The 25,413-nt window shown below is 42.2% G+C and overlaps 1 protein-coding gene and 1 long non-coding RNA gene across 3 annotated transcripts in view; both read right to left on the bottom strand.

The window, feature by feature from the left end:
- Window positions 1–478: 478 nt before the first annotated feature.
- Window positions 479–6,334, bottom strand: LOC139359922 (uncharacterized). 2 transcript variants are annotated; one of them, XR_011616587.1, is made up of 3 exons: window positions 5,302–6,334; window positions 4,013–4,441; window positions 479–1,606 (listed from the first exon to the last, which is right to left on the bottom strand). It is a non-coding gene; the product is annotated as an uncharacterized lncRNA (long non-coding RNA). The 2 variants fall into 2 exon arrangements; XR_011616586.1 differs by having other exon boundaries at window positions 4,245–4,441.
- Window positions 6,335–21,231: 14,897 nt separating this feature from the next.
- LOC105491228 (WW domain containing oxidoreductase) overlaps window positions 21,232–25,413 on the bottom strand; it is a 1,122,875-nt gene continuing 1,118,693 nt past the window's right edge. Inside the window, exon 9 of the mRNA XM_011757425.3 lies at window positions 21,232–22,288. Within this exon, the coding sequence (XP_011755727.1) occupies window positions 22,100–22,288 (189 nt within the window). The 3' untranslated portion in view covers window positions 21,232–22,099. The remainder of the gene's footprint in view (window positions 22,289–25,413) is intronic.

The following is a 25,413-nucleotide window of genomic DNA, read 5'->3' as shown; positions in this document are numbered from 1 at the left end:
AGATATTGAACATACTCATTTCTTCTATCATCGTGTGTATTATCAAGTGATTGCTTTCTAATAAATTAATTTTCCAGACATCTCTGGGGTCCTTGAAATCTGGCTGAGGACAAAAATAAAATTAATTGTGTGGTCTGTGCGGAATGTCCAGGGCTTGATGGCTTACACGTAAGTGTCATAATTGGCAGTCTCTGCCAAAAAAAAAAACACTGTGTGTGCCCCAAAAGTGTGAAGGACAGTGTGAAAAGAACCACTGGTTTCTTGAGAATGAAGAGGTTGCTTCCTCCAGGAAGGCTGGAGGCTGGGCAGGTCCAGGATCACTTTCTGAAAATATTTAATAAAAGCAAAAATTGGTATTTGATCTTATCCCATTCTATACACTTACTTTTTTTTTTTTTTTTTACTTTTTTTTTTTTTGAGATGGAGTCAGTCTCTTTCACTGAGGCTGGAGTGCAGTAGGGTGATCTCGGCTCACTGCAACCTCCACCTCCCATGTTCAAGGGATTCTCCTGCCTCAGCCTCCTGAGTAGCTGGGATTACAGGTGCACACCACCACACCTGGCTAATTTTTGCATTTTTAGTAGAGACAGGGTTTCACCATGTTGGTCAGGCTGGTCTCAAACTCCTGACCTTGTGATCTGCACACCTCGGCTTCCCAAACTGCTGGGATTACAGTGGCATGAGCCACTGTGCCTGGCCATATATACTTACTCTTCAATCTGCTTGTCTACCATTTTTCAAATGTCAATATTACCTTCCATGGGAAGTTTTAATGGTATCCCATCACCTCTCAATGGGACAGAGCTGGGTCCTCTGATCTCTGTTTCCACAGTACTTGTGCTTAGCCCCTTGATGTATTTGCCATTGATGATTAGCCATTGATGCATCTTGTATCTTGATGATTCACAGCACCGCCAGTTGCATAGCTCTGGGAGATGACATCCACCTTGAATCTCCATAATGGAACCTCTAGGGCTATCACTTAGAGTCTAGTGTGATGTTACCACCTGCAGTTGCACAAGGGGTCTGGATGATCATTTCATGGGTCTGCTTCCAGAACTCTAGGGCTAATGTAACACATTTTCATCTCTGCATTTCCAGTTGTTGAACAGGACCCGTATTAGGGTACACTTGGAGATTGTTGAGTGAGTAAATGACCCATTCTGTGCATTGACATTCCCATAAGTTAGCCAAGATCCTTCTTCAGTGCATGAAAAACCCGCATGGGTAGTCACTAAGAATGGCCTATCTTTACAATAATACTTTTCCAGCTGTTAGTAAACTGGGCTATTATTTCTGCGACTTCTGCGTTATCTAATCCTATCAAATGCATAGATCAGACTGGAGGGAACGCTCAGCTGCACACATGATAGGGCGTCATGGAGAACAAAGAACCATAGATGCGATTTGATCATTTTTATTTTTATTTAACTTCTAACCAAACTTCACACATAATCCATGCGCCATAAGTGTTAGGCAGGAAGGGCTTAGGCCTGAAATGTGCTTCTAATATCAGGTTAAGTATGTTGGTAAGAGCCTTCTCAGTTAACTTCTTCATGATCTGGGCTGGGATATTACGTTGTATCAAGACTCCAAGTTTCTTTCTCTATATAAAAGGGAAATTGTCAAGTTAAATATGGTACCTCCAAATTCTGGAATCTGATGCAGATGCAAAAGCCATATTAATGACATGAAAATGTTCTTACGCAAATTTTTTAAAGTACGAAGGTGTTTACGTGTGAAGGTAGGAAGAAACCGTACCTATATTCCTATCTCTCCAAATTCACATTTCTCCAATCCAGCCATTTTAATAGACCACAGTAGATGTTATTTAAGTCTTTTCAACATGTATATTGTCTGTATCAGGGATTCCCCAACCCCTGGGCCACGGATTGGTACCAGTCTATGGCCCTGTTAGAAACTGGAATGCACTAGTAAGAGGTGAGTAGCAGGTGAGTGAGCAAAACTTTATCTGTAATTGCAGCTGTTCCCCATTGCTCACATTACCGCTTGAGCTCCGCCTCCTGTCCTATCAGCGGTGGCATTAGGTTGTCATAAGAGGGCAAACCCTATTGTGAACTGCGCATGTGAGAGATTTAGGTTTTGTGTTCCTTATGAGAGTCTAATGCCTGATGACCTGTCACTGTCTCCCATCACCCACAGATGGGACCATCTAGCTGCAGGAAAACAAGCTCGGGGGTCCCCCAGATTCTACATTATAGTGAGTTGTATAATTATTTCATTATATATTACAATGTAATAATAGAAATACAGTGCACAGTAAATATGTGCTTAAATCATTCTGAAGCCATCTGCTGCCCAACTCTGGTTCGCAGAAAAATTGTCTTCCATAAAACCAGTCCCTGGTGCCAAAAAGGTTGAGAACCATATGTTCTATATAGTTATCTTAACACCTTTGTAATTCTTTCCTGCTTTCTTCCTTTTGCAACATAAGAACCCCATTTAAGGGATGGGATGGAACAATAGATAGGCAGGTAGATACTTGATAAGTGGACAGGTGATAATAGAGATAAGAAAATTCAAATTTGAATCCAGTGAGCTGAGAATCTTCTATTCTTGCTGCTGAGACCACTGTTTTCTGTTCCATTCAATAGATGGTTTTATTTCCGCTTCTGTCAGCTTTTGGGATTTAGACTACATCTTTGATTGGCTTTCTTTCAGGTTCATATCTGATGTTAATTTAAAAATTAAAATGCAGCAAGAGCTCATTTCCAGTTTTGCCCCAGAAACCGGGTCAGAGTACCAAAATTGTGGCATCTCCTTCTGTGCATCCTAACCCAGGTCATTAAACAGTCAAGTCTGGCCTTTGAGGACTTAAACTTTCCTGTCCCATAAGAGGCCACTGGCGAAGAGTGACTTTGAGCTCCCTGGTCTCCAGATTTCACATCCAGGTGAAGACAGTATGTTGGCTGTCCCTGCTATCTCTGCTGTTTTTTCTCCATTTTTCCAGGGGCAAAACTAACATGACTACACAGAAAAACATGACATTTCTTACTTTAATTTGCTTTTGGAGTGATTTTTAAAATAGATATTTGAACCTGACAAACCTGACAAGGTGCAGCCAGTTTTAGGAAAGTGATACCCGTACATTTTGGGCAGAGAAATACTAGTATATGCAGCCCTACCCCATAGGATCAGAAAAAGAATTACTGAGTGGGAAGCGGAGTCAGTAAAATGTATTCCCCTATCTTCATCCCAAAATAAATGGATAATTAAGGATCTCAGGGACCAGTCTTCCCATGCAATAAGTACATTTTGTCCAGGAAATTTGGAATATAATCTTAGAATGTTAGCTTCAGAAAGCACACTCCAACACGGGAAACTGGTATTTGTAGCATGCCTATGGATCAACTCTTTTCATATACTTGGTTAATTTCTTCCATTTTAAAGGAACCATGTGGAGTATGCATTTTCAGGTCAACTTTGCTGACATGGAGAGGCACTGTGTTGTGCTGAAGGTTGCTCAGCTGTAGAACCAGGATGCGACCCATGCTTCTTCCTTTGTACTACATGGCTTTCCAGGATGGAAACATTCTTTGAAATCAATGGTCTTACCTGATTTGCTCAAGACCACCCACCCGGGCAAGGGCAGGGTCTAGGCTGGGCTTCGTGTATCTGAGGTCTGGTCCAGTGCCTTCAAGGCGGACGGCCACTCTCCAAGCCTCAGCACTTCTTAATTCCATCTATTGGTCATACCTCCTGTGCATCCTTTCTGTCACTGCTGGAGGCAGCCACAGAAGCAGATTGCCTTAGCCAGGCCAAAGGTCAGAACCCAGGATGTCAGAGAGAGCTTCCCTTGCCATAACCACCTCCAGCGTTCAGTCCTCAGGTCCTGTGCAATTAAACTCCAGAAAGTTAACTGTGTAAGAACCAGAACTGTTTCTCAAAGATAGGGCTTGCCTACAGAGTCGTTCAGCATGTGTGTGTTTACAACCTGTTTACAAGATCAGTGGTTAAATACAAACATTCTCACTGAGTGATTGATACTTACCTCTTAAGAATGAAAGATTCACTGTAGTGTTTTTGTTATATTTTTTCTGTAAGCGAGTATCTTGCAAATTGATAAGAGTCCCTTTTAATTAGATGGTGGGGCTATGTGCTTAACATTGCATGCAAAAGGCCTATAAAAACGAAGTTAAATTAATACACAGGCTGCCGCAAGCAAGCTCGGAGCAGCAGAAATCAGGTCATTCTATGAGAAAGGGAATTTAGGACCCTCTCACCACTAGGTTTGGATTAAACTCCACATCTTTCAGTTCCAAGTGAAGAGAAGGAATCCCAGAGGTACACGGTGTTTTCGGCAGGTGCTTTGCTCAGTGCACTCCTCTAGATGGCTCAATGAGGAACCCCGTGGCTCAAGCACCTGCTGACTTGCCCAGGTGCTGTTCGCCAGGGGTCTGTTCGCCTTGTCCTCACGCCCCTGTCCACAGATGGATGGAGTTACTGAACGGCCTCCACGCTGCGCTTCACTTATCCCCCCTCACAGCCCATCTTCGGGCTGTTCATAATGTTCTGACACTTTTATGAGTCCCTTGCTCTCTGCCAGGACAGGCGGCCCCTCGAAGTGTGCAGTGAATTCCACGGACAATGGAAAGGCAGCTCTAACTGCAGGTGAAACTGCTCTAACAGGGAAAGCTCTTTAAAAGACCATCAAAGAGACACCCTGCAAATGCCTGCTTTCCGGGGGAGCCTGGCGCCCACAAGGCCATGCCCCATATCCGTGAGTCACTGCCACTGCTGTCCTGGTGGTGCCATCAAAGCCTGTTTCCAAGGGGGTGGGAGAGGCTCTTCTGGCCTGGAAACAAGGGTTTTAAAATTAATGTTACTATATTCCGGCTGTGGCCTTTATCCTCGCAAGGACAAAGTTCGTGGGACCTGGGTGTTGTAGGTCTATGTTAGAAGGAAGAAGCTCCGAGAGGACACGTGATCTGCCAGGGTTACACAGTTCCGTGGATGAGAAAGGGGGTTACAATGTGGATGATGGGATATTTTCTGCTGCGCTGTATCTTTTTCTCCAAGAACAATTGTGTTCTGATGGATCCCTGTGTTATCCACAAAAGCCCATCCTGGCCCCTCCTTGTCCACCGTGCCCTATCTCAGATTGGTGTGTGATGCTGCTGCTGCAGGGAGGAACTGGGGTACCACTCTCATTGTAGTCTATGTACATGATCCTCCCATTCTAGCTCCTGTTAAACCTGCACCCTTGGTGGAAACCCGAAGCGGGACCTCCCCCTGCCCTAACCCCCACCACCATTACATTTGTCTTCCTGAGCAAATTACCTTGTAACTCAGCCTAAGTGGAAACAGGAGAAACATCTGAATTTTCAACCATAACAAATATAGGCAGAGAGCTCTTTTCCCTCACCTTTTATGCCTGTCTTTGTGTACCTGTGGAAACGTTTATGATGAAAGGTGGCAACCATTGAAAAGGGCACGAGCCAGTGAGGAAACACCGGCAGGGGCTCAGGGATCAGAAAGATCAATGTGCGAAGGTGCACAGCCACAGAAATGGATCCAGGCCAATTTGTGAAGCTTTCCTCTCCAAAGCTTCGAGAATTATCAGTGCGTTTCCTGTCCTGGGATTAAAGTCAGAGCAAGATCTAGTGAAGCCAATCTTTCTTGATTTTATGAATAAAGCACATGTGCTATTATTAGGAGATCACACCCACCTTGCCCTCATTTAGAGTGAGAGTTAATGGCTGACTTATTTTGATGTTTCTTAGGTATTCATGCTTTCCTTGTAGTTGGTATATTTTTAATTCTTTCCCCTCAAATAGTTGTCACACAAATCATGAAATAACTTTTAAGTTCGAAAATAATGTGGGTCGGCAAGGTGGCTTATACCTATAATCCCAGCACTTTGGGAGGCAGAAGCAGGAGGATCACTTGAGGCTTGGAGTTGGAGACCAGCCTGGGAAACACAGGAAGACCCCATCGCTACAAAAGCCTAAGTACTTAGCTGAGTGTGGTGGTGCATGCCTGTAGTCCTAGCTACTTGGGAGGCTGGGGTGAGAGGATCACTTGAGTCCAGGAGTTCAAGGTTACTGTAAGCTATAATTGTGCCACGGCAGTCTAGCCTGTGTGACAGAGAAAGACCCTGTCTCAAAGAATTTTTTGAAACGGTGTCATTCTCAGATTCCAAGAAGGAAGTTGTGGTCTACACCCAGGATTTCTCTCCACTCAACAGTTATATCGACATTGCTGATGTTTTTTAAGTCTAAGTATTTCTTTCAAGTTTTTTTGATGAGGATATTTGGAGTAGCATAAAATGTATTATTTTTGTTTTCCAATGTTGTTTAAAAACTTTATAGTAGCAGAGATGAGATGGGCAAAAAAAATCAATACTTCAGCTTATCATGTAGTTCAAACTTTTAGCAAGTGATAATAAAAGTAGAAAGGGGTTTGTCATATATCCATATTCTGGGTGTGGCAAAATCTGGGCATGAATGTTCAAGGTTAATAGGAGTGCACTGAGGTGAAGACATGAGGAGCTAAACAATTACAGTATGTTACTCGACCATGGCAGAATGTCAAACTCAAGTGGAAAAAAATCTCTTGTTGAATACTCACCTGGCCAAAGTCACAGGGAGATGGTGTTCATACACACACACAGCAATGAAAGGTAATTCAGACAACCAGCCAGTTGTTTTGTTTTGTTTTGTTGTTTGTTTGTATGAGACAGGGGTATCCCTTTGTCTCCCAGGCTAGAGTGCAGTGGCACAATCATGGCTTACCGCAGCCTTGACCTCCCAGGCGCAGGTGATCCCCCTACCTCAGTCTCCTGAGTTGCTGGGACCACAGGTGTGTGCCGCCATGCCTGGCTAATTTTTGCAGAGAAGGGGTTTGAGACCAGACTTTTGTAGAGTTGGGGCTGAGACCAGGCTTGTCTCAAACTCCTGGATTCAAGGGATCCTGCTGCCTTGGCCTGCCAAAGGGGTGGGATTAACTGGCCTTGCCATTTATTTTGAAAAAAATTAAGTGACCAAAAATAATCCACCTGCTTTTATTTTTTCAAATGTATGTTTCTTGGCGCCATGCAGCCCTAAGGTTCCCCATCCTGTTCCTGGGAAATATACAAACCATTCCATTTCTGTCGATATGTCAATTCAAGAGAACTTTCTGGAGGCTCAGTGACTGGACCTGAGTCAGCTCACAGCCATGCTGCAATACTCAGTGAGCAGCTGGGCATGTTTTACAAGCACTGGCATAGTTTGTCTTTGTTTTTCTAAATTTTACTTTTTAAAAAGTATTAGAGCATACTTTTATCATAGAAAATGTGGGAATATAGATAAGCATAAGAAAAAAAAGTCATCGACATGTCCTCTACCCAGAGATAACCATTATTAACACTTTCTGTTCCTTTTTCAATACATACTTTGTAAGTAGAAAGTCATGAATGTATGTTTAACAAAAATGGAATCATACCGTACCAACTTCTATAACCTACGTTTTTCACCTAATAAGTTATAAACATTTCTTTTTTATTGTTTTATATACTTTAAGTTCGGGGGTACATGTGCAGAGCATTCAGGCTTGTTACATAGGTATATATGTGCTGGCGGTTTCCTGCACCCATCAACCCGTCATCTACATTAGGTATTTCTCCTAATGCTATCCCTCCCCTAACCCCTCACCCCTTGACAGGCCCCAGTATGTGATGTTCCCCTCCCTGTGTCCATGTGTTCTCATTGTTCAACTCCCACTTGTGAGTCAGAACCTGCAGTGTTTGGTTTTCTGTTCCTGTGTTAGTTTGCTGAGAATGACGGTTTTCAGGTTCATCCATGTCCCTGCATAGGATAGGAACTCATCCTTTTTTATGGCTGCATAGTGTTCCATGGTGTATATGTGCCACATTTTCTTTATCCAGTCTATCATTGATGGGCATTTGGGTTGGTTCCAAGTCTTTGCTATTGTGAACAGTGCCGCAATAAACATATATGTGCATGTATCTGTATAGTAGAATGATTTATAATCCTTTAGGTATATACCCAGTAATGGGATTATTGGGTCAAATGGTATTTCTAGTTCTAGATCATTGAGGAATTGCCACACTCTCTTCCACAATGGCTGAACCAATTTACACTCCCACCAACAGTGTAAAAGTGTTCCTATATCTTCACATCCACCCCAGCATCTGTTCTTCCCTGACTTTTTAATGATCACCATTCTAACTAGCATGAGACGGTGTCTCACTGTGGTTTTGATTTGCATTTTCCTGAATGACTAGTGATGATGAGCATTTTTTCATATGTTTGCTGGCTGCATAAATGTCTTCTTTTGAGAAGTGTCTGTTCCTATCCTTTGCCCACTTTTTGATAGGGTTGTGTGTTTTTTTCTTGTAAATTTGTTTAAGTTCTTTGTAGATTCTGGATATTAGCCCTTTGTCAGATTTCAAAAATTTTCTCCCATTCTGTAGGTTGCTTGTTTACTCTGATGATAGTTTCTTTTGCTGTGAAGAAGCTATTTAGTTTGATTAGATCCCATTTGTCAATTTTGGCTTTCATTGCCATTGCTTTTGGTGTTTTAGTCATGAGATCTTTGCCTATGAGTCTTTGCCCATACCTGTGTCCTGGATGGTATTGCCTAAGTTTTCTTCTAGGGTTTTTATGGTTTTAGGTCTTACATTTAAGTATTTAATCCAGTTTGAGTTAATTTTTGTATAAGGTATAAGGAAGGGGTCCAGTTGCCCCTTTCTGCATATGGATAGCCAGTTTTCCCAGCACCATTTATTAAATAGGGAATCCTTTTCCCATTGCTTGTTTTTCTCAAGTTTGTCAAGTATCAGATGGTTGTAGTTTTGTGATGTTATTTCTGAGGCCTCTGTTCTGTTCCATTGATCTATATATCTGTTTTGGTACCAATACCATGCTGTTTTGGTTACTGTAGACTTGTAATATAGTTTGAAGTCAGGTAGCATGATGCCTCCAGCTTTGCTCTTTTTGCTTAGGATTGTCTTGGCTATGCGGGTTCTTTTTTGGTTCCATATGAAATTTAAAGTAGTTTTTTCTATTTCTTTAAAGAAAGTCAATGGTAGCTTGATGGGGATAGCATTGAATCTATAAATTACTTTGGGCAATAAGGCCATTTTCATGATATTGATTCTTCCCACCCATGAGCATGGAATGTTTTTCCATTTGTTTGTGTTCTCTCTTATTTCTTTGAGCAGTGGTTTGTAGTTCTCCTTGAAGAGGTCCTTCATAATCACTTGTAAGTTGTATTCCTAGGTATTTTATTCTCTTTGTAGCAATTGCGAATGGGAGTTCACTCATGATTTGGCTCTCTGTCTATTATTGGTGTATAGGAATGCTTGTGATTTTTTCACATTGATTTTATATCCTGAGACTTTGCTGAAGTTACTTATCAGCTTAAGGAGGTTAGGCGCTGAGATGATAGGGTTTTCTAAATATGCAGTCACGTCATCTGTTAACAGAGACAATTTGACTTCCTCTTTTCCTAATTGAATACATTTTATTTCCTTCTCTTGCCTGATTGTCCTGGCCAGAACTTCCAGTACTGTGTTGAATAGGAGCGGTGAGAGAGGGCTTGTCTTGTGCCAGTTTTCAAAAGGCATGCTTCCAGTTTTTGTCCATTCAGTATGATATTGGCTGTGGGTTTGTCATAAATACCTCTTATTATTTTGAGATACGTTCCGTCAATACCTAGTTTATTGAGAGTTTTAGCATGAAGGTTGAATTTTGTTGAAGGCCTTTTCTGCATCTATTGAGATAATCATGTGGTTTTTATAATTCGTTCTGTTTATGTGATAGATTATGTTTATTGATTTGTATATGTTAAACCAGGCTTGCATCCCAGGGATGAAATTGACTTGATCATGGTGGGTAAGCTTTTTGATGTGCTGCTGGATTTGGTTTGCCAGTATTTTATTGAGGATTTCAGCATCAATGTTCATCAGGGATATTAGCCTGAAATTTTCATTTTTTCTTGTGTCTCTGCCAGGTTTTGGTATCAGGATGATGCTGGCTTCATAAAATGAGTTAGGAAGGATTCCTTCTTTTTCTAGGGTTTGGAATAGTTTCAGAAGTAATGATACCAACTCCTCTTTGTACTTCTGGCAGAATTCGGCTTTGAATCCATCTAGTCCCGGACTTTTTTTGGTTGGTAGGCTATTACTGCCTCAATTTCAGAACTTGTTACTGCTTTATTCAGGAATTCTACTTCTTCCTGGTTTAGTCTTGGGAGGGTGTATGTGTCCAGGAATTTATCCATTTCTACTAGATTTTCTAGTTTATTTGCCTAGAGGTGTTTATGGTTTTCTGTGGCGGTACTTTGTATTTCTGTGGGATCAGTGGTGATCACATCCCCTTTATCATTTTTTATTGAGTCTGTTTAATTCTTCACTCTTTTCTTCTTTATTAATCTCGTTAGCAGCCTATCTGTTTTGTTGATCTTTTCAAAAAACCAGATCCTGGATCCATTGATTTTTTTGAAGGGATTTTTGTGTGTCTATCTCCTTCATTTCTGCTCTACTCTTGGTTATTTCTTGTCTTCTGCTAGCTTTTGAATTCATTTGCTCTTGCTACTCTAGTTCTTTTAACTGTGTTGTTGGAGTGTAGATTTTAGATCTTTCCTGCTTTCTCTTGTGGGCATTTAGTGCTATAAATTTCCCTGTACACACTGCTTTAAATGTGTCCCAGAGATTCTGTTACATTGTGTGTTTGTTTTCATTGGCTTCAAAGAACTTCCTTATTTCTGTCTTCATTTCATTATTTACCCAGTAGTCGTTCAGGAGCAGGTTGTTCAAATTCCTTGTAGTTGTGCAGTTTTTAGTGAGTTTTTTAATCCTGAGTTCTAATTTGATTGCACTGTGGTCTGAGAGACTGCTATGAATTCCATTATTTTGCATTTGCTAAGGAGTGTTTTACTTCCAATCATGTGGTCAATTTTAGAATAAGTGCAATGTGGTGCTGAGAAGAATGTATATTCTGTTGATTTGGGGTGGAGAATTCTGTAGATGTCTATTAGGTCTGCTTGGTCTAGAGCTGAGTTCAAGTCCTGCATAACCTTGTTAATTTTCTGTCTCATTGATCCGTCTCATATTGACAGTGGGGTGTTAAAGTCTCCCACTGTTACTGTGTGGGAGTCTAAGTCTCCTTGTAGGTCTTTAAGAACTTGCTTTATGAATCTGTGTGCTCCTGTATTGGGTGCATATATATTTAGGATAGTTAGCTCTTCTTGTTGCATTGATCCCTTTACCATTATGTAATGCCATTCTTTGTCTCTTTTGATCTTTGCCGGTTTAAACTGTTTCATCAGAGACTAGGATTGCAACCCCTGCTTTTTTTCCTTCCCATTTGCTTGGTAAATCTTCCTCCATTCCTTTATTTTGAGCCTATGTGTGTCTGCACATGAGATGGGTCTCCTGAAGAACACACACTGATGGGTCTTGAGTCGTTATCTAATTTGCCAGTCTGTGTCTTTTAATTGGGGCATTTAGCCCATTTGCATTTAAGGTTAATATTGTTATGTGTGAATTTGATCCTGTCATTATGATGCTAGCTGGTTATTTTGCCCACTGGTTGATGCAGTTTTTTCACAGCGTCAATGGTCTTTACAATTTGGTATGTTTTTGCAGTGGCTGGTATCGGTTGTTCTTTCCATGTTTAGTGCTTCTTTCAGGAGCTCTTGTAAGGCAAGCCTGGTGGTGACAAAATCTCTCAGCATTTGCTTGTCTGTAAAAGATTTTATTTCTCCGTCGCTTATGCAACTTAGTTTGGCTGGATATGAAATCATAGGTTGAAAATTCTTTTATTTAAGAATGTTGAATTTTGGCCCCCACTCTCTTCTGGCTTATAGGTCTTCTGGTTTGTAGGGTTTCCACTGAGAGATCTGCTATAGTCTTAAACATCATTTCAATTAAATTTCTCCCACAACATCATTTCATAGTAGTCAGAGAGCTTCGCTCCAACTGTTAGACATTTAAATGGATCTCAGGTTTCTCATGATATTACTATTACTGCTTTAAGAAATACGTTTCTCTGTCTATGTCCCAGGGGAAGTGTATTAACAAATAGCTAATGAAAAAAAGATCAAAAACAAAAGCAGTGGCCTGTGTTCAAAGGATTTAGGGTTAAACATAATTAAATTATTTCAATAACAAGACTTTTCAGATCTATTAGTCTGTTAATGCAGGTTTTGAATTCTGAAACTCCTGATATCTACACACACACACACACACACACACACACACACGCACACACGGTCACATACATTCTTATCAGCTGTCCAGATGATGAACATTGCCTTGTTTTAGGATTAACTACTAGAACTTGAATTTCTGGGTCAAGAAGCTCTGTTTTGTATTATTAATAATGATCATAGTGATTTTATTTAATGTTTTATTTTAAATGGTGATTTTTACTATTAATATTTAGTCTTCAGATTGAACATGAGATAGATACACGAGTGTTCATTTTTCTCATGTCTTCTGCTTCTATATTTTGAAAGTGCTGAAGCTGTGAATGCTTTGGGAACATACAGAGTGATTTACACAGGCTTCTAGAAGGTTCTTGATTCCTGTTCAGAAAACAGGATAACATGACTGATTTTTTTTTTTTTTTTTTTTTTTTTTTGACATAGAGTCTGGCTCTGTTGCCCAGGCTGGAGTGCAGTGGCATGATCTCAGCTCACTGCAAGCTCCGCCTCCTGAGTTCATGCCATTTTCCTGCCTCAGCCTCCCAGGTAGCTAGGATTACAGGTGCCTGCCACCACACTGGGCTAATTTTTTGTATTTTTAGTAGAGATGGGGTTTCACCGTGTTAGCCAGGATGGTCTTCATCTCCTGACCTCGTGATCCGCCAACCTCGGCCTCCCAAAGTGCTGGGATTACAGGCGAGAGCCACCGCGCCCGGCAACAGGACTGAATTTTTTCCCAGGGAGGATCTGCTCAGCCTCTGTCCCTAAAGTGAGTTTGAAGGCAGCCACTAATAAGAGCAAAAAGCCAAGTACTTCATCATAAAGTTCTTCAAATCTAGGCCACACCAGGTAAAATTCCCCAGAACCAAGCTTAAGGGCAAGCCCTGCCTCAGCAAACCAGGCAAAGAATTCTGAACATATTTCCCAATGCAGCCAAGAAAGTCTTCGAACTTTCTCAGTAGGTTGTGAAGCAGCAGAACAATGAACACGATGAAAAGGCTGGCCAAACCAGCTGACCCAAAGTTTAGCTTGTTTCTTTCGGCTTTCCGCAATCAGCCTTTTTTTATTTCGCTGACACAACGCTCCTCTCCTCTTCTGTCTTGGTTCCGGACGGGAAAGATCTTTGCATACCCAGGAACTTGAACGGCATCCCTCGGTAAGATTCACACTGCTGCATGCCGGACAGGCAGATCATCTGGGGAAAATAAACTGAGCAGCAGCGTATCCACCTGGGTGAAACATACCTACTCTTCTCAAAGAAAACCAGCAGTAGGGATAAAAGCTATCCGTGTAGGCAGCCCAGAAAAAGTCTCTTGCCAGTAGCTACCCAGAGCCTTAAATATTTTCGTGTTGTTCGACCTCAGCATTCTCCTTGGAACTGATGTGAAGAAAATAAACAGTTCCCCCAAATCTTACACAAATATATTTGCTAAACCACGATTTATATTAATAAAACATGGTGGTAAAGGGTTAGAAACCTTAACTCTCCAAGAATAATAAAATGACGAAGTAACTACCATACATCGATTCACTAGATACAGGATCATAAAGGCATTAAATTATTTTAAAATAATTTATTTAGTTTGAAATGTATCAAGGTGTATATGGAATATAATCACAACTATATAAAATGAAAGCTACAAGATATATACAAATTTTGTAATGCATAAAAAAAATACTACAGTATTTACCTAGTTGGTTGTTTTGAGTGGTGGGACTATGAGAACATGTGTTTTTCTGATCCTGCCCCCCAAACTTAAATGTTGAGCATGCATTTTAACTTTTTTAACCTTTTTTTTTTTTTTTTTTTTTTTTTTTTGAGACAGAGTCTCACTCTGTCACTCAGGCTGGAGCGCAGTGGCACCATCTTGGCTCACTGCAGCTTCTGCCTCTTGGGCTCAAGCAATTCTCCTGCCTCAGCCTCCCGAGTAGCTGGGACTACAGGTGCACACCACCACACCAGGCCTCACCTCAGCCTCCCAGAGCATTTAACTTTTTAATAAAAACAGCAATACGTTTTGTTTAGCAGAATATTAGTTACCAATTATTTCCAAGATCAACTCCTTTTAAATACGATGATAGAACTTTTTATATAACCAGTATTACAGATCATATTGAAAGAATATAACGATAAAGCCACATTCAGGTAAATTACCAATGGAATTCACACTTGCTCAGCTTCGAGAAGCCTAAACAAGTCCTACGCTGAACATACAGCAAGGTAGGAATGAAGTCTGAGGAACAGGAGATCACAGACGCACAGTGACAGTAGGGAATGGGGTCAGAGACAAATGGCCCTGGAGAGGTACAATGGTGGGACAGTGACACAGGAAGTGGTGACCCCACGATTCAAACGGTTTTCTCATTGGTGAAAAGGGGACAGTAACATTCACTTCAAAAGCTGTGAGACTTAAATGAATAAAGACAGAGTTTCAGACAGGTGTTTGGTAAGCACTCGGGAAATGGTGATTTATAAAAGTGGACTGTCCCTTGGGGAATGCCCAGCATCAAATGAGACATTATCAGAATTCCAAAGTAAAAGGACAAGCTCCTGGTGAACATCAGATAAAATCAGGAAAGCTGGAGGAAGACAGAGGCTTCGTCACCTGAATGAGCAATGGAGAACCTCTATTTCCATAACCCTGTTTTGAAAATTAAAAGGAGCTTTTATTCTCTCACGCCTAAGATGCAGCAGGGCATGGCCTTGTAAACAGATCAGCTTAGAAGTGAGACAATCTTTCTGAGTGGTGTGGCACATGTTTTTATAAAAGCAGACGGTGCATCAGCTGGGAAGAAGTAACTGGCTAAGGAATCCTAGCTAGTGGGGTAAATACCTAAGCCAGTGTGAACCGAAGAGGCTTGGGGTATGAGTTTTGGGCTTTGCACTGCATTCGGATGGACTCTATGTAGTGCTATAACTGGGGATTGAAAAGGAGAAAAGGTAGGCTCTTCACGGGTGGAATAATCTAGTGACAATGCAGTAGCTTGGATGGACTGATATTTTTCTGCCAAAACTGAATGTAGACTCACTCTGAATTTCCACTCTAATTAAACATGTGAACTCCGTCCTGTGGGAAAATGAAAGACAGAATTCTTATACTTTAAATAAGGAGGCTGGCTGCTTGGGAATACTGTATGTAAATAGTTATAGGTTGTGACAATGGGAAAATCAGTTTAAAATGTTTTCAATGGCAACACCCAGTGCTGATAAGGTTGTAAACAAACAGTAATATGTTGGTTCTGCTGGTGTAACCCTTCCAGATAGCACTGTGGCTCTCTGTGGCAAAGGCCAATAGGAGCTCTTGGAGCTAGGAAGTCCAATTCTACAGTCTACAAATGTATGCTGAGGAGATCAATTAATAGAAGGAAAAAGCTGTATGCATAAAGATGTTAATGGAACCATTAGCTCTAACAGAAACTAGAAATAACCCAAATGTCCCATAGTAGGGGAATGGGTTTCCAAGTAATGGCCCATCACCTATGTGATATGTGAGGTAGCCATTAAAATAATGGAAAACTTTGAGAAATAAGATGAGTTTGGTGGGGGCGAGGGGAAGGGAAAAAAAGGGGGGCATGAAGCCAAATGCCACGAATCCTTGAAAGGCAATAAGATAAAAATATTTTTGTTGAAATAGTGGTATTATGAGTCTTTTTCTTTCTAAAAGTTACCTTTATTGTTGCTACATGATTTCATCTATAGATACAATTCTAGAGCTGTTTGTTCAGTAATTATATGAATAATAATCTATGATAGTAGTATTCTACAATGACCTCAGCTAAACTAGCTTGGATATATTGAAAGACACAAAGAGTTAATAGACAGGGTAAGTATTGCTGTTTTAGATTTTTTTTTTCTTTTTTTACATAAGCTTCTAAAAACGGTGCCTGCTGGTGACCAGAATGGGCAGGGATATTGCAAGCCAAGTCTTTCTGGCCTACTGTTGACCTTGATGAAAGTCATCAGGCCTCCTTCATTGAAGTTCAAAACAAAACCACTCATAACCCCATTTTAAAAAGCAAAACCGCAAGCCACAGGCTTCAGTCATTGCTGGGGGATGCTTCAATTTCTTGTTTCCTATTGGTAAGTTGCAGCAAGGTCTCCTTTAATCAGGTGTGAAAGTGGAAACTGGCCGCCTTTGGGGTTGAAAGAAACTTAGGGAGAGAGAGAGGGACTTGGAAGAAAACAACTGCAGAGAAGCTGGCCCACTCTTCCTGTCTGGGTGGATTCTGCAGCATCGGGTGAGTGTGAATAACTCGGGAGGTTCACTCCACGAGAAGGTGCAGACCTACTTACAATCAGAACAGGAGAGAGGGCGTATGGGAAATGTAGGCAAGGCTGAAGCCAATATTGCTGGATAAGTGGCATGTACAAAAATGATTTGTAAGGTTTATACTAGACATTTCGGTATCAGGAGGAGAGCCAATCAACTGGTCTTCCCTTGCAGATAATTCACCCATTATATAAATGTAATGTATGTATGCTGCTGGTCTATAGGCCACACAAAAAAAGTAGTGTGTAGTGGAAGGCCCATGGGTGTCAAGGCAGATGGAGCTGGCTCACATCCTGACTCTGCTATCTACCAGCTATGAGACTGTGGAGAGCTACTTTCTTTCTCTAAAACTCACTTTCGTCCTGTGAGCATAAAGTGATTTGCCTAACCCATCAACTGGCACAGAGTAGATGCTGAGTAAATAGCATCTGCAATTAAAAGTAGCAGATGATGCCGGGTGCGGTGGCTCATGTCTATAATCCCAGCAGTCTGGGATGCCCAGACGGGTGGATCACCTGAGGGCAGGAGTTCAAGACCAGCCTGGCCAACATGGCAAAACCTTGTCTGTCCTAAAAATATAAAAATTAACCAGGCATGGTGGCAGGTGCCTGTAATCCCAGCTACTTGGGAGGCTGAGGCAGGAGAATCGCTTGAACCCCAGAGGTGGATGTGGCAGTGAGCCAAGATCGTGCCACTGCACTCCAGCCTGGGCGACAGAGCAAGACTCCATCGCAAAAAAAAAAAAAAAAAAAAAAAAAAAAGAAGTAGCACATGATAGAGTAGGATCATTATTATATAAATCATATACTACAAATACACACATACATGTACACAGGTGCTTCTCAACTTATAATGGGGTTACCGCTTAATAAACCCATCGTAAGTTGAAAATATCATAACTCAAAAATGCATTTAATACACCTAATGTACTGAACATCATAGCTTACCCCAGCCTACCTTAAATGTGCTCAGAAAACTTAAGTTTACCTGGAGTTGGACAAAGGCGTTTAACACAACCATTGAACACTCAGCATGTTTTATTAGAGGGTTGAATATCTCATGTAATTTATTGAATGCCATACTGAAAGTAAGAAACAATCGCTATATGGGTACTCAAAGCACAGTTTCTACTGAATGAGTATCAGTTTTACATCATCTTAAAGTTCAAAACTCTTCAGTTAAACCATCATGAGTTAAGGACCATCTGTATACATATATGTGAATATACACATATATATGCAATACATACATGTGCATATGTACATGTGCTGTATATATGTTATACATCTATAATGCCTATGGGTTTACATGTATGGCACACATATTTGTGCATGCATACATGTCCATATATAGATGTGCACATGACATGTATACATACATATACAGATGTGCACATATGACAAAGGGTGAGAAATAGGGTTGGCCATAGAATAAGCTAAAGTAGGAATGATAGGAAATATGCCATCCACTTGCTCGCTTGTCAGGAATTTATCACAGAAATAGCCAAGGAAATAAGATTGATGTGTCTGGCAAGAGAAAATGGCCACGGGGACTGACAGTGTCTGACTGAGTGGGTTCAGGGAGAAATGGGCACAAGGCAGCAATGGCTACTGTTACGGGGCCTCAGTTCATCTTCAAGTAACCTAGAGAACTTCTGATAAAGTTGATTAGGACCTTGTGCTTTGTGAGGATTCCTACAGATGCAAGATGTAAATTCCTTTATAGCAGAGGCTGTGGAGGAGTTTCCCTTAAATCTTGAATTTCCAGGATGTAGCACTTGGTATGAAGACTTGGTCTATATGACTAGGAGAATCCTTATCTATCCTTAAAAGTTCCCCCAGGCCTCATCTTGTTAGCCTGCGGGTGTGAACCGTGCAGGATCCACAGAGGAGGAAGTCAGCATAGAGGCCCTAGACAGGGCCAGGAGGCAGGGGGCCAGCATGTCCTCTCTTGGTTCTCTTTGATGTTTTGCACAGCACCTTGGCTGATGATATGCCAGTGTCTTTCTCCTGGCTTAACTTTCACTTCCACCAAATGCTTGACGCATAGCTACAGTCGGACCCATAAAGTCAGCTCTCTGATCAGGCTAAGACATTAAGACGGCGCATCCATGGCCAGGGACAGTGATTCATGCCTGTAATGGGAAGATTGCTTGAGGCCAGGAGTTCCAGACTAGCCTGGTCAACATAGCAAGATCCCATCTCTATTTAAAAGAAAAAAAGATGGTGCATCCTACCAGAATGGATATTTTCGACTTATGGAAGGAGCATTGGCAATGGTGCAGGGAATCTGCGTGACCTTGAAATCAAACACTCCTGGGTGTGAACTGCCGCTCTGTCAATTTGTGAGCTGTATGGACAACAGCAAATTATGACACTTCTTGGCCTCAGATTTTTCATCAGTAAAATAGAGAGAAGGTGTGAACTGGCAAGACTGTAGTCATATTAGAAATCAGATGTAATGGCTGGGCGTGGTGGTCACACCTGTAATCCCAGCACTTCAGGAGGCTCAGGCGGGTGGATCACCTGAGGGCAGGAGTTTGAGACCAGCCTGGCCAACGTGGTCAAACCCCATCTTGACTAAAAATACAAAGATTAGCCAGGTGTGGTGGTGGGCACCTATAATCCCAGCTACTCTGAAGGCTGGGGCAGGAGAATTGCTTGACCTGAACCTGGGAGGCGGAGGTTGCAGTGAGCTGAGATCATGCCACTGCACTCTAGCCTGGGCAACAAAGTGAGACTCCATCTCAGAAAAAAAAAAAAAAAAAGCCAGGTACAGTGGCTCACGCCTGTAATCCCAGCACTTTGGGAGGCTGAGGCAGGCGGATCATGAGGTGTGAGGAGTTCCAGACCAGTCTGGCCGACATAGTGAAACCCCAACTCTACTAAAAATACAAAAAAATTAGCCGGATGTGATGGTGTGTGACTGTAATCCCTGTTATTTGGTAGGCTGAGGCAGGAGAAGCGTGTGAACCCGGGAGGTGGAGGTTGCAGTGAGCCGAGATCGTGCCATTGCACTCCAGCCTGGGCGACAGTGGTAATATTGTAGCCTGCTTAGCACACTGTGTGGCTCGAGATCATTGTCACAATGATGGAAATTATTTTCATGAACATAAAGCCTAGTCAGTAAGAATCATTCTTTCAGTGGTTATTAAGTCTGCTATGTGACAGGAGCCGTTCAAGGTACTGTGGCCAAATTGTGAAGAAAGCAGACAAATTTCATGGAGTGTCTCTTATAGGGGGTAGACAGAGAAAATAGACACATAATGTGTACAATAATATTAAGTGTTGTGGGAAAAAAAATAGAATGGAATGGGAATGGGATGACACTATGAAGACAGGGATAACATGTGAGCAGAGACCAAAAATCAGTGAGGAAGAAAGGCATGCTGGTTTCTGGAAAGAAAGGGTTTCAGCAGAGGAAACAGCAAATATGCAGCCCTTGAGTTGGGAGTGTGCTTGGCATGTTCGAGGAACACAGGAAGACTAGAGTGGCTTCCAGTAGATGAGGAGAAAGTGCTGGAAGTTGAGATTAGCGAGGTAGCTGGATACCAAATTGTAAGAGAACTTTATAAGAGAACTAGGGTAAAAAAAAAAATTAAACTTAGTGTGCTGAGAAGCTGTATCAGTTAGCTTTTGCTGAGTAACAAGTAATCCTGAAACTTAGTGGCTGAAAATAACAAACGTTTACTACATTTTGCAGTGCTGTGAGTTAACTGTGGAGTTTCTTAACTGTGGAGTTTCTTCTCTGAATTGGCACAGCTGGGGCTGGATAGACTGAGATGGCCTCACTCACATGTCTAACTGCTGGATGCCAGTTCTGGGAGCCACTACATGTCTCTCATCATCCAGCAGGGTAGCCCTGGAGCTGTTCCTACGATGGAAGTTGCAGGGTTCCAAAGAGCAGCAAGGAAAGGCAAGCCCCAGTGCACAGCACTTTCCAAATTGGCCAAGGCCAGTCACATGGCCAAAGTCAGAGGTCATATGGGAGGGGTAATCCCCTCCAGGTATAGACACTGGGAGTGGAGTTCTGATGGCTGCTTTTGCAAATGACAATAATGTCTGAAAAGTGACATTATGTGATTCATAGTTTCAAAGGTCCTGTGGTAATAAGGATTACGTAAGGGAGACTATAGCCAGATGGGAGGATGTGGCCAGGCTATGGGCCACTGGAGAGCAATGGTGTTTGTTTGACTGCTGTGCACCACAGATGCAAAGGCACAGAAGTTCATGACATGGCCTGAAGCTGCCATTATCAGGAGGGGGAACAATGACACCCAGCCTCCACACCTTCCTGGTATTTCAGCAAAAGCATTCTCTCCGTCTTGCCAAGGTGGACTCATGTGCTTCCTGGAACAGGCTGGAAACCATGGTGTCTATGAGATGGGATGTGCAGAGAAGAGCCTCTGCACAGCTCCCATTCTCAAACATAGAGATACCCACTAATCACTAAGTACTTGCTAATTACAGGGGAGCAGACCACTGAGGACTAAAATAACTCACTGTAAGTAATAACAAAACATCTTAAGGTGAAATGAAACAATAGTCATTTTTCTTTTCTTTCTTTAACAGAAAATACGATGCTGGCATGCTAATTGCGTGAGACAACTTGGCCCACGGACAGCCACAAAGCACAAAAACAAAACACAAACTCAGAGAAGAAACAAGAATCGTGTTTTCCTGGCGTCTATGAGAAGCGCTTTATTTTTCCTCTAGATTTCTTTTCTAAAAAAAAACAAAAACAAAAAAACTGAAACATTTAAAGAAACAGTACAAACTTCAGGTGATCATATTCAAGCATGTTCTTTTATTAAGCATAGGATGGGAGGCACAGCAGGAATTTTAAGCAGAATGTGAAAGCACGAGAACGGAGACTGTGACTGACGGACAAAGGGATTAACTTTTTATTCTCCGCCCCCCAAAAGATCCTGTGTATTCTTAAGTACACACGCTTCCCTTCCTGAGTCTCAAGGTATCTAAGGAATGATTTGAAAAATTTGTTATAATCTTTAAAGAATTTTTTGTATAGCAGTGGCGAGGGAGTCTGTGACAAGTACTTTGCCACCTGGAAGCTCTGGGTATTCTACTCTGTCTGGGTGTCACCGCCATCCTAGCTCGCTGGGACAGGGTTCTGGGATTTGTCTCCCCAGCAGTTGCTAAACTGACTCAGGCTCAGTCAGGATGAATGCAACAATTATCTCCTGGATCAATGCAGCAAGGAGCAGTGAACAGTTGCTTTTTCTTCCCTAAGTAGGAGAAAGCCAGCCCCTGGCTGCAGTGGTGGCCGTGGTGATAGCTGGATGGGACGAGGGGACCTCAGGCTATTCAACAGTAAAAGAAAAACAATTGCTGGTGCTTCTCCAGGGAGATATGGAACCTACACACCAACCAGGTTTTATACTTTCAAACAGGCCACCATCAGAAAGCAAAGAGACCTTAGGCCTAGCCCAGCCCCAGAAAAGTGATACTTTACCCCAGGAATTCCCTGCTTCCCATTGGTACTTAACATTTTTCACTCTATTGTGACTGCTCTTATTTCCTTCACTCTTGCGCGTCTGCATTGGAGGGACATTTGGAAGGGGCCCAGCTCTGGCACTTGCGTGAGCGGACACACACACAGGGTGGGTGTCTGTGCCCATCCACTCCAAGCTCCTTTTAGCCGGACTGGCTGCCAAGCCGTTCTTGGATGAGCCTCTCACTGAGTGCCCACAGGGCCCGGGCCGTCTCTTCGCTCTGTGCTTCTGGCGAGGGCATGCAGCGGCAGCAGTTGTTGAAATACATCCCTCCCAGACCCTCCAGTTCTGGGGCAGCAGCACAGTACACGGTGGTGGCAGCTCCCTGTTGCTGGAAATCCAAGAAGACAGACAAAGTTGTAAGAAAAGGAACGACGAAATGACATCATTTCAACTGCCTGGGCAGTAGCGAGCCTCCCCCATGTGGTTCAGTTTCAGTTGGATCTTGGCATAGCGAAGGGTACTGGGCTGAAAGCACATGACTGTAAAAAGCATAATGGGAGTATCCTGGAAAAACGAGTTCATAAACTCCGCTTGTAAAGCTGGTGTGACTTTTGACACCTCATATAGGAATAGGCTTGGAACAGAAATACACATATCAATTCGTTGTGGCAGGCGCCTCTTCCACGCAGAGAAAAAGATGGTACCTTCTGAACGTGCAAGAACAAATTCACCCAACCCCTCGACTTCTCCATGTATCTATAATGTAATTCGATACCACATCAGTTGAAGAATTTTCTGACAAATCAACCACTCTTAATTATGGTCCATCAGGGAGAAAACCCAATTGGGGCTGGTGCCAGATCATCCGTTTATGCTTTGCCCACAGTGCTGCTAGGGGAAGGATGGGCAATGCTGTGTTAAAACATTTAATGCACACACATACTCCTCACCGTACATCCATACCTAGCACAAATACATAACACATTTCTTAATTCATCCGGATACCTTGAAAACCTTTTTCTAAATGTCGTATTTGTCCCAGATTTACAATGGGATCATGGGTAAGGGTGTACATTTCTTTTCAGCCCATTTCAGAATGTAAGTTGCAAAGAGTGCAACTGATCACTTTCATTCACCTTTTGAGTAACAGTTGGGGCTGTGGCTGGGAATGTGTGCACTGATGGGGCATCATATCATCCAAACTGACAATACTGTCAGGGATGCTGTAAAGAGGGCAAGAAATCACTTTGCTTTGCAAGCCATAATTAAAAATAATAGGCTGCTGTTCAGAGGGAGACATGGTTGGCACGTCTCTAATTTAAAACCAATACAGTTTATCTGGCATCTTATGATTATTTATGTGTTTCACAGCTCTAACTGCATCCACTAATTTTCAGCTGATAGGGAGAGGGGTTGCAAGAGAGGACGGGAAAAGGTAACTAAAGATAAAGTTGCCCCTACTAGGCAAACAGTAAGGAACTTTGTGGGGGAAATGGCTTTCTGACCCCACCCAAATCTTATTTTCTGCCCCTGCAGGGTTTACATTGTGACCATGAAGGGTGCTTACTGGAGGAGTTTCCCTCAAATGGTTTAGTTTGCAATCACTGTGCTTGCATTCTAGGATCCCTGGGAGAGCCAGGTCCATTCTGAGAACTAGGGTCCTGAGAAAGGTGTTATGATGTGAAGAACGTGCCACACAGAACACTTGGGTTTGTTGTTTGGTTTGAGCTTCTTCAGTGTCAGGGTATGTAGTCACATTTGAGTTGGTCTGAAAATTGGTCAAATCTCTGGGAAGGGTGTGGCCCGTGAGTGAGACAAAGACTTGGGTTTTGATAATACCTGGGTGCTTGAAGATCCTGGCCAAGCCCCATTGGTCCTGAATTTGACCTGACTTGAACTTAATTAAATAGCAACTGGTTTGTTACCTCCCCAATCTCCTTCCATTGCCATGCCCACTCCAAATCGCCAGATAGTATCCTGGATTCTATCCTGGATTCAGCTGTTTCTTTTCCCATTGATTTGTGTGGCTCAAGTCTAATGGAAATGAGTTCATGTCATCCAAATTTCCTTTCACTGAATTATTATTCCTAATAACCCTGAGCTTAGCACCTGGCACATTTATCAAAACAAGTTCAAGTGGTTTATCTGGCTCTACTGCATCCCATGTGGGGAAAAGGGAAGCAGAAGTGCCTCTACAGACAAACTGGAGAATTGAGATGCTCATCCAGCTAACTCAAGCCAAATAGCAATTTGGTCTGGAATCTTAGCAGAGTTCTGGTGGAGATGGTGTTTTGCATCAACTTCCAGATATCTGTCATAGATTTCCATTTTACTTTGCAGCTGCCAAAACCACCAGAGTGGCCAAGTGACTTAACTCCTGAGTGGTGGGAGAATCCAGCTTACTCATTTCAAGTCCAGCCTCCCGCCCCCTATGCCACAATGGTTACACTATTCAGCATTCAGTCGTATGACAGACTGGCCTTTCACTGTTCTGCCAATTGTGAGGAAAAACCAAAGCAGTCCACTTGGGAAAGCGAAATGCAGAATTCTTACTAACTTGATAAAATATTTTGCCACTATGACCTTCTGTAACGATATCATGTTGCACTTTTGCATTACTGGAATGGTATTTTTGCAAAGAAATTCTGCAGTCCCATTGATTCAGAATGCTGTTGATGCGGGAGCTGGGGAACTACCTTTTCCTTCCATGGAATCTGAAGGCAATTACAACTGGTTTTGTTTCATGCCAACCTATATTTGGTTACAATGCTGAGAGTCATACCTTTTGGAAAAACCTAACTTTCTATCAGGAGATGGCTTGGGGTGATTTACTATCTAAATTCCATCACAAGTGGCCCTGGCTTTGCAGAACACAGTACACAGGAGGGGCACCTGACAGCAAACACCACCTTCTCTACTCCAAAAATCAATCGTCTCCCTTTGGCAAATTCTCCTTCTCAGATTCATGCTTCGTGCTGATGGGTACTCACTCTACTGTCCTCCCTTGCTGGACAATTAATTAAGCAGTAACAATATCTTGTTGATCCCATGCACGCCACCCCTTTGGTCTCTTGGAGAATTCTCTTTTCAGCCGTACCAAGGGCAACCTCTGAGTGACATCTTTATATGATCAGATGTGGCGACAGTTTAGTAACAAGTTCTCATTTTTGGCTCATCAGCTTTTCGGTCTGCATATCATCAGAACAAGACTGAGCCACATTAGTGAAATCTCAAGAGTAAACAAGCCGGTACTGCCGATACAAGAGAAAGCATTTTTAAACCGATTTAAAAAAAAACGTTTTTAAGGCGCACTTTAATCACCATCAGATGACTTTCATACCAGTTTTGGGGGCATCAGTTCATAATGCAGAAAAGATGAAAGAGTCATCTAAAGGAAATAACGTTAACAACTCCATTATAAAATACCTGAAGCAATGCCTTGCTAGTTGTCACCATTGCTTACTGATCCATTGTGATAAAATAATACCTTGACATACAAACAACTGGCTGGAG

This window comes from Macaca nemestrina, chromosome 18, assembly GCF_043159975.1.
Source record: "Macaca nemestrina isolate mMacNem1 chromosome 18, mMacNem.hap1, whole genome shotgun sequence".
Lineage (NCBI taxonomy): Eukaryota > Metazoa > Chordata > Mammalia > Primates > Cercopithecidae > Macaca > Macaca nemestrina.
This window is presented reverse-complemented; position numbering and strand designations above follow the sequence as displayed.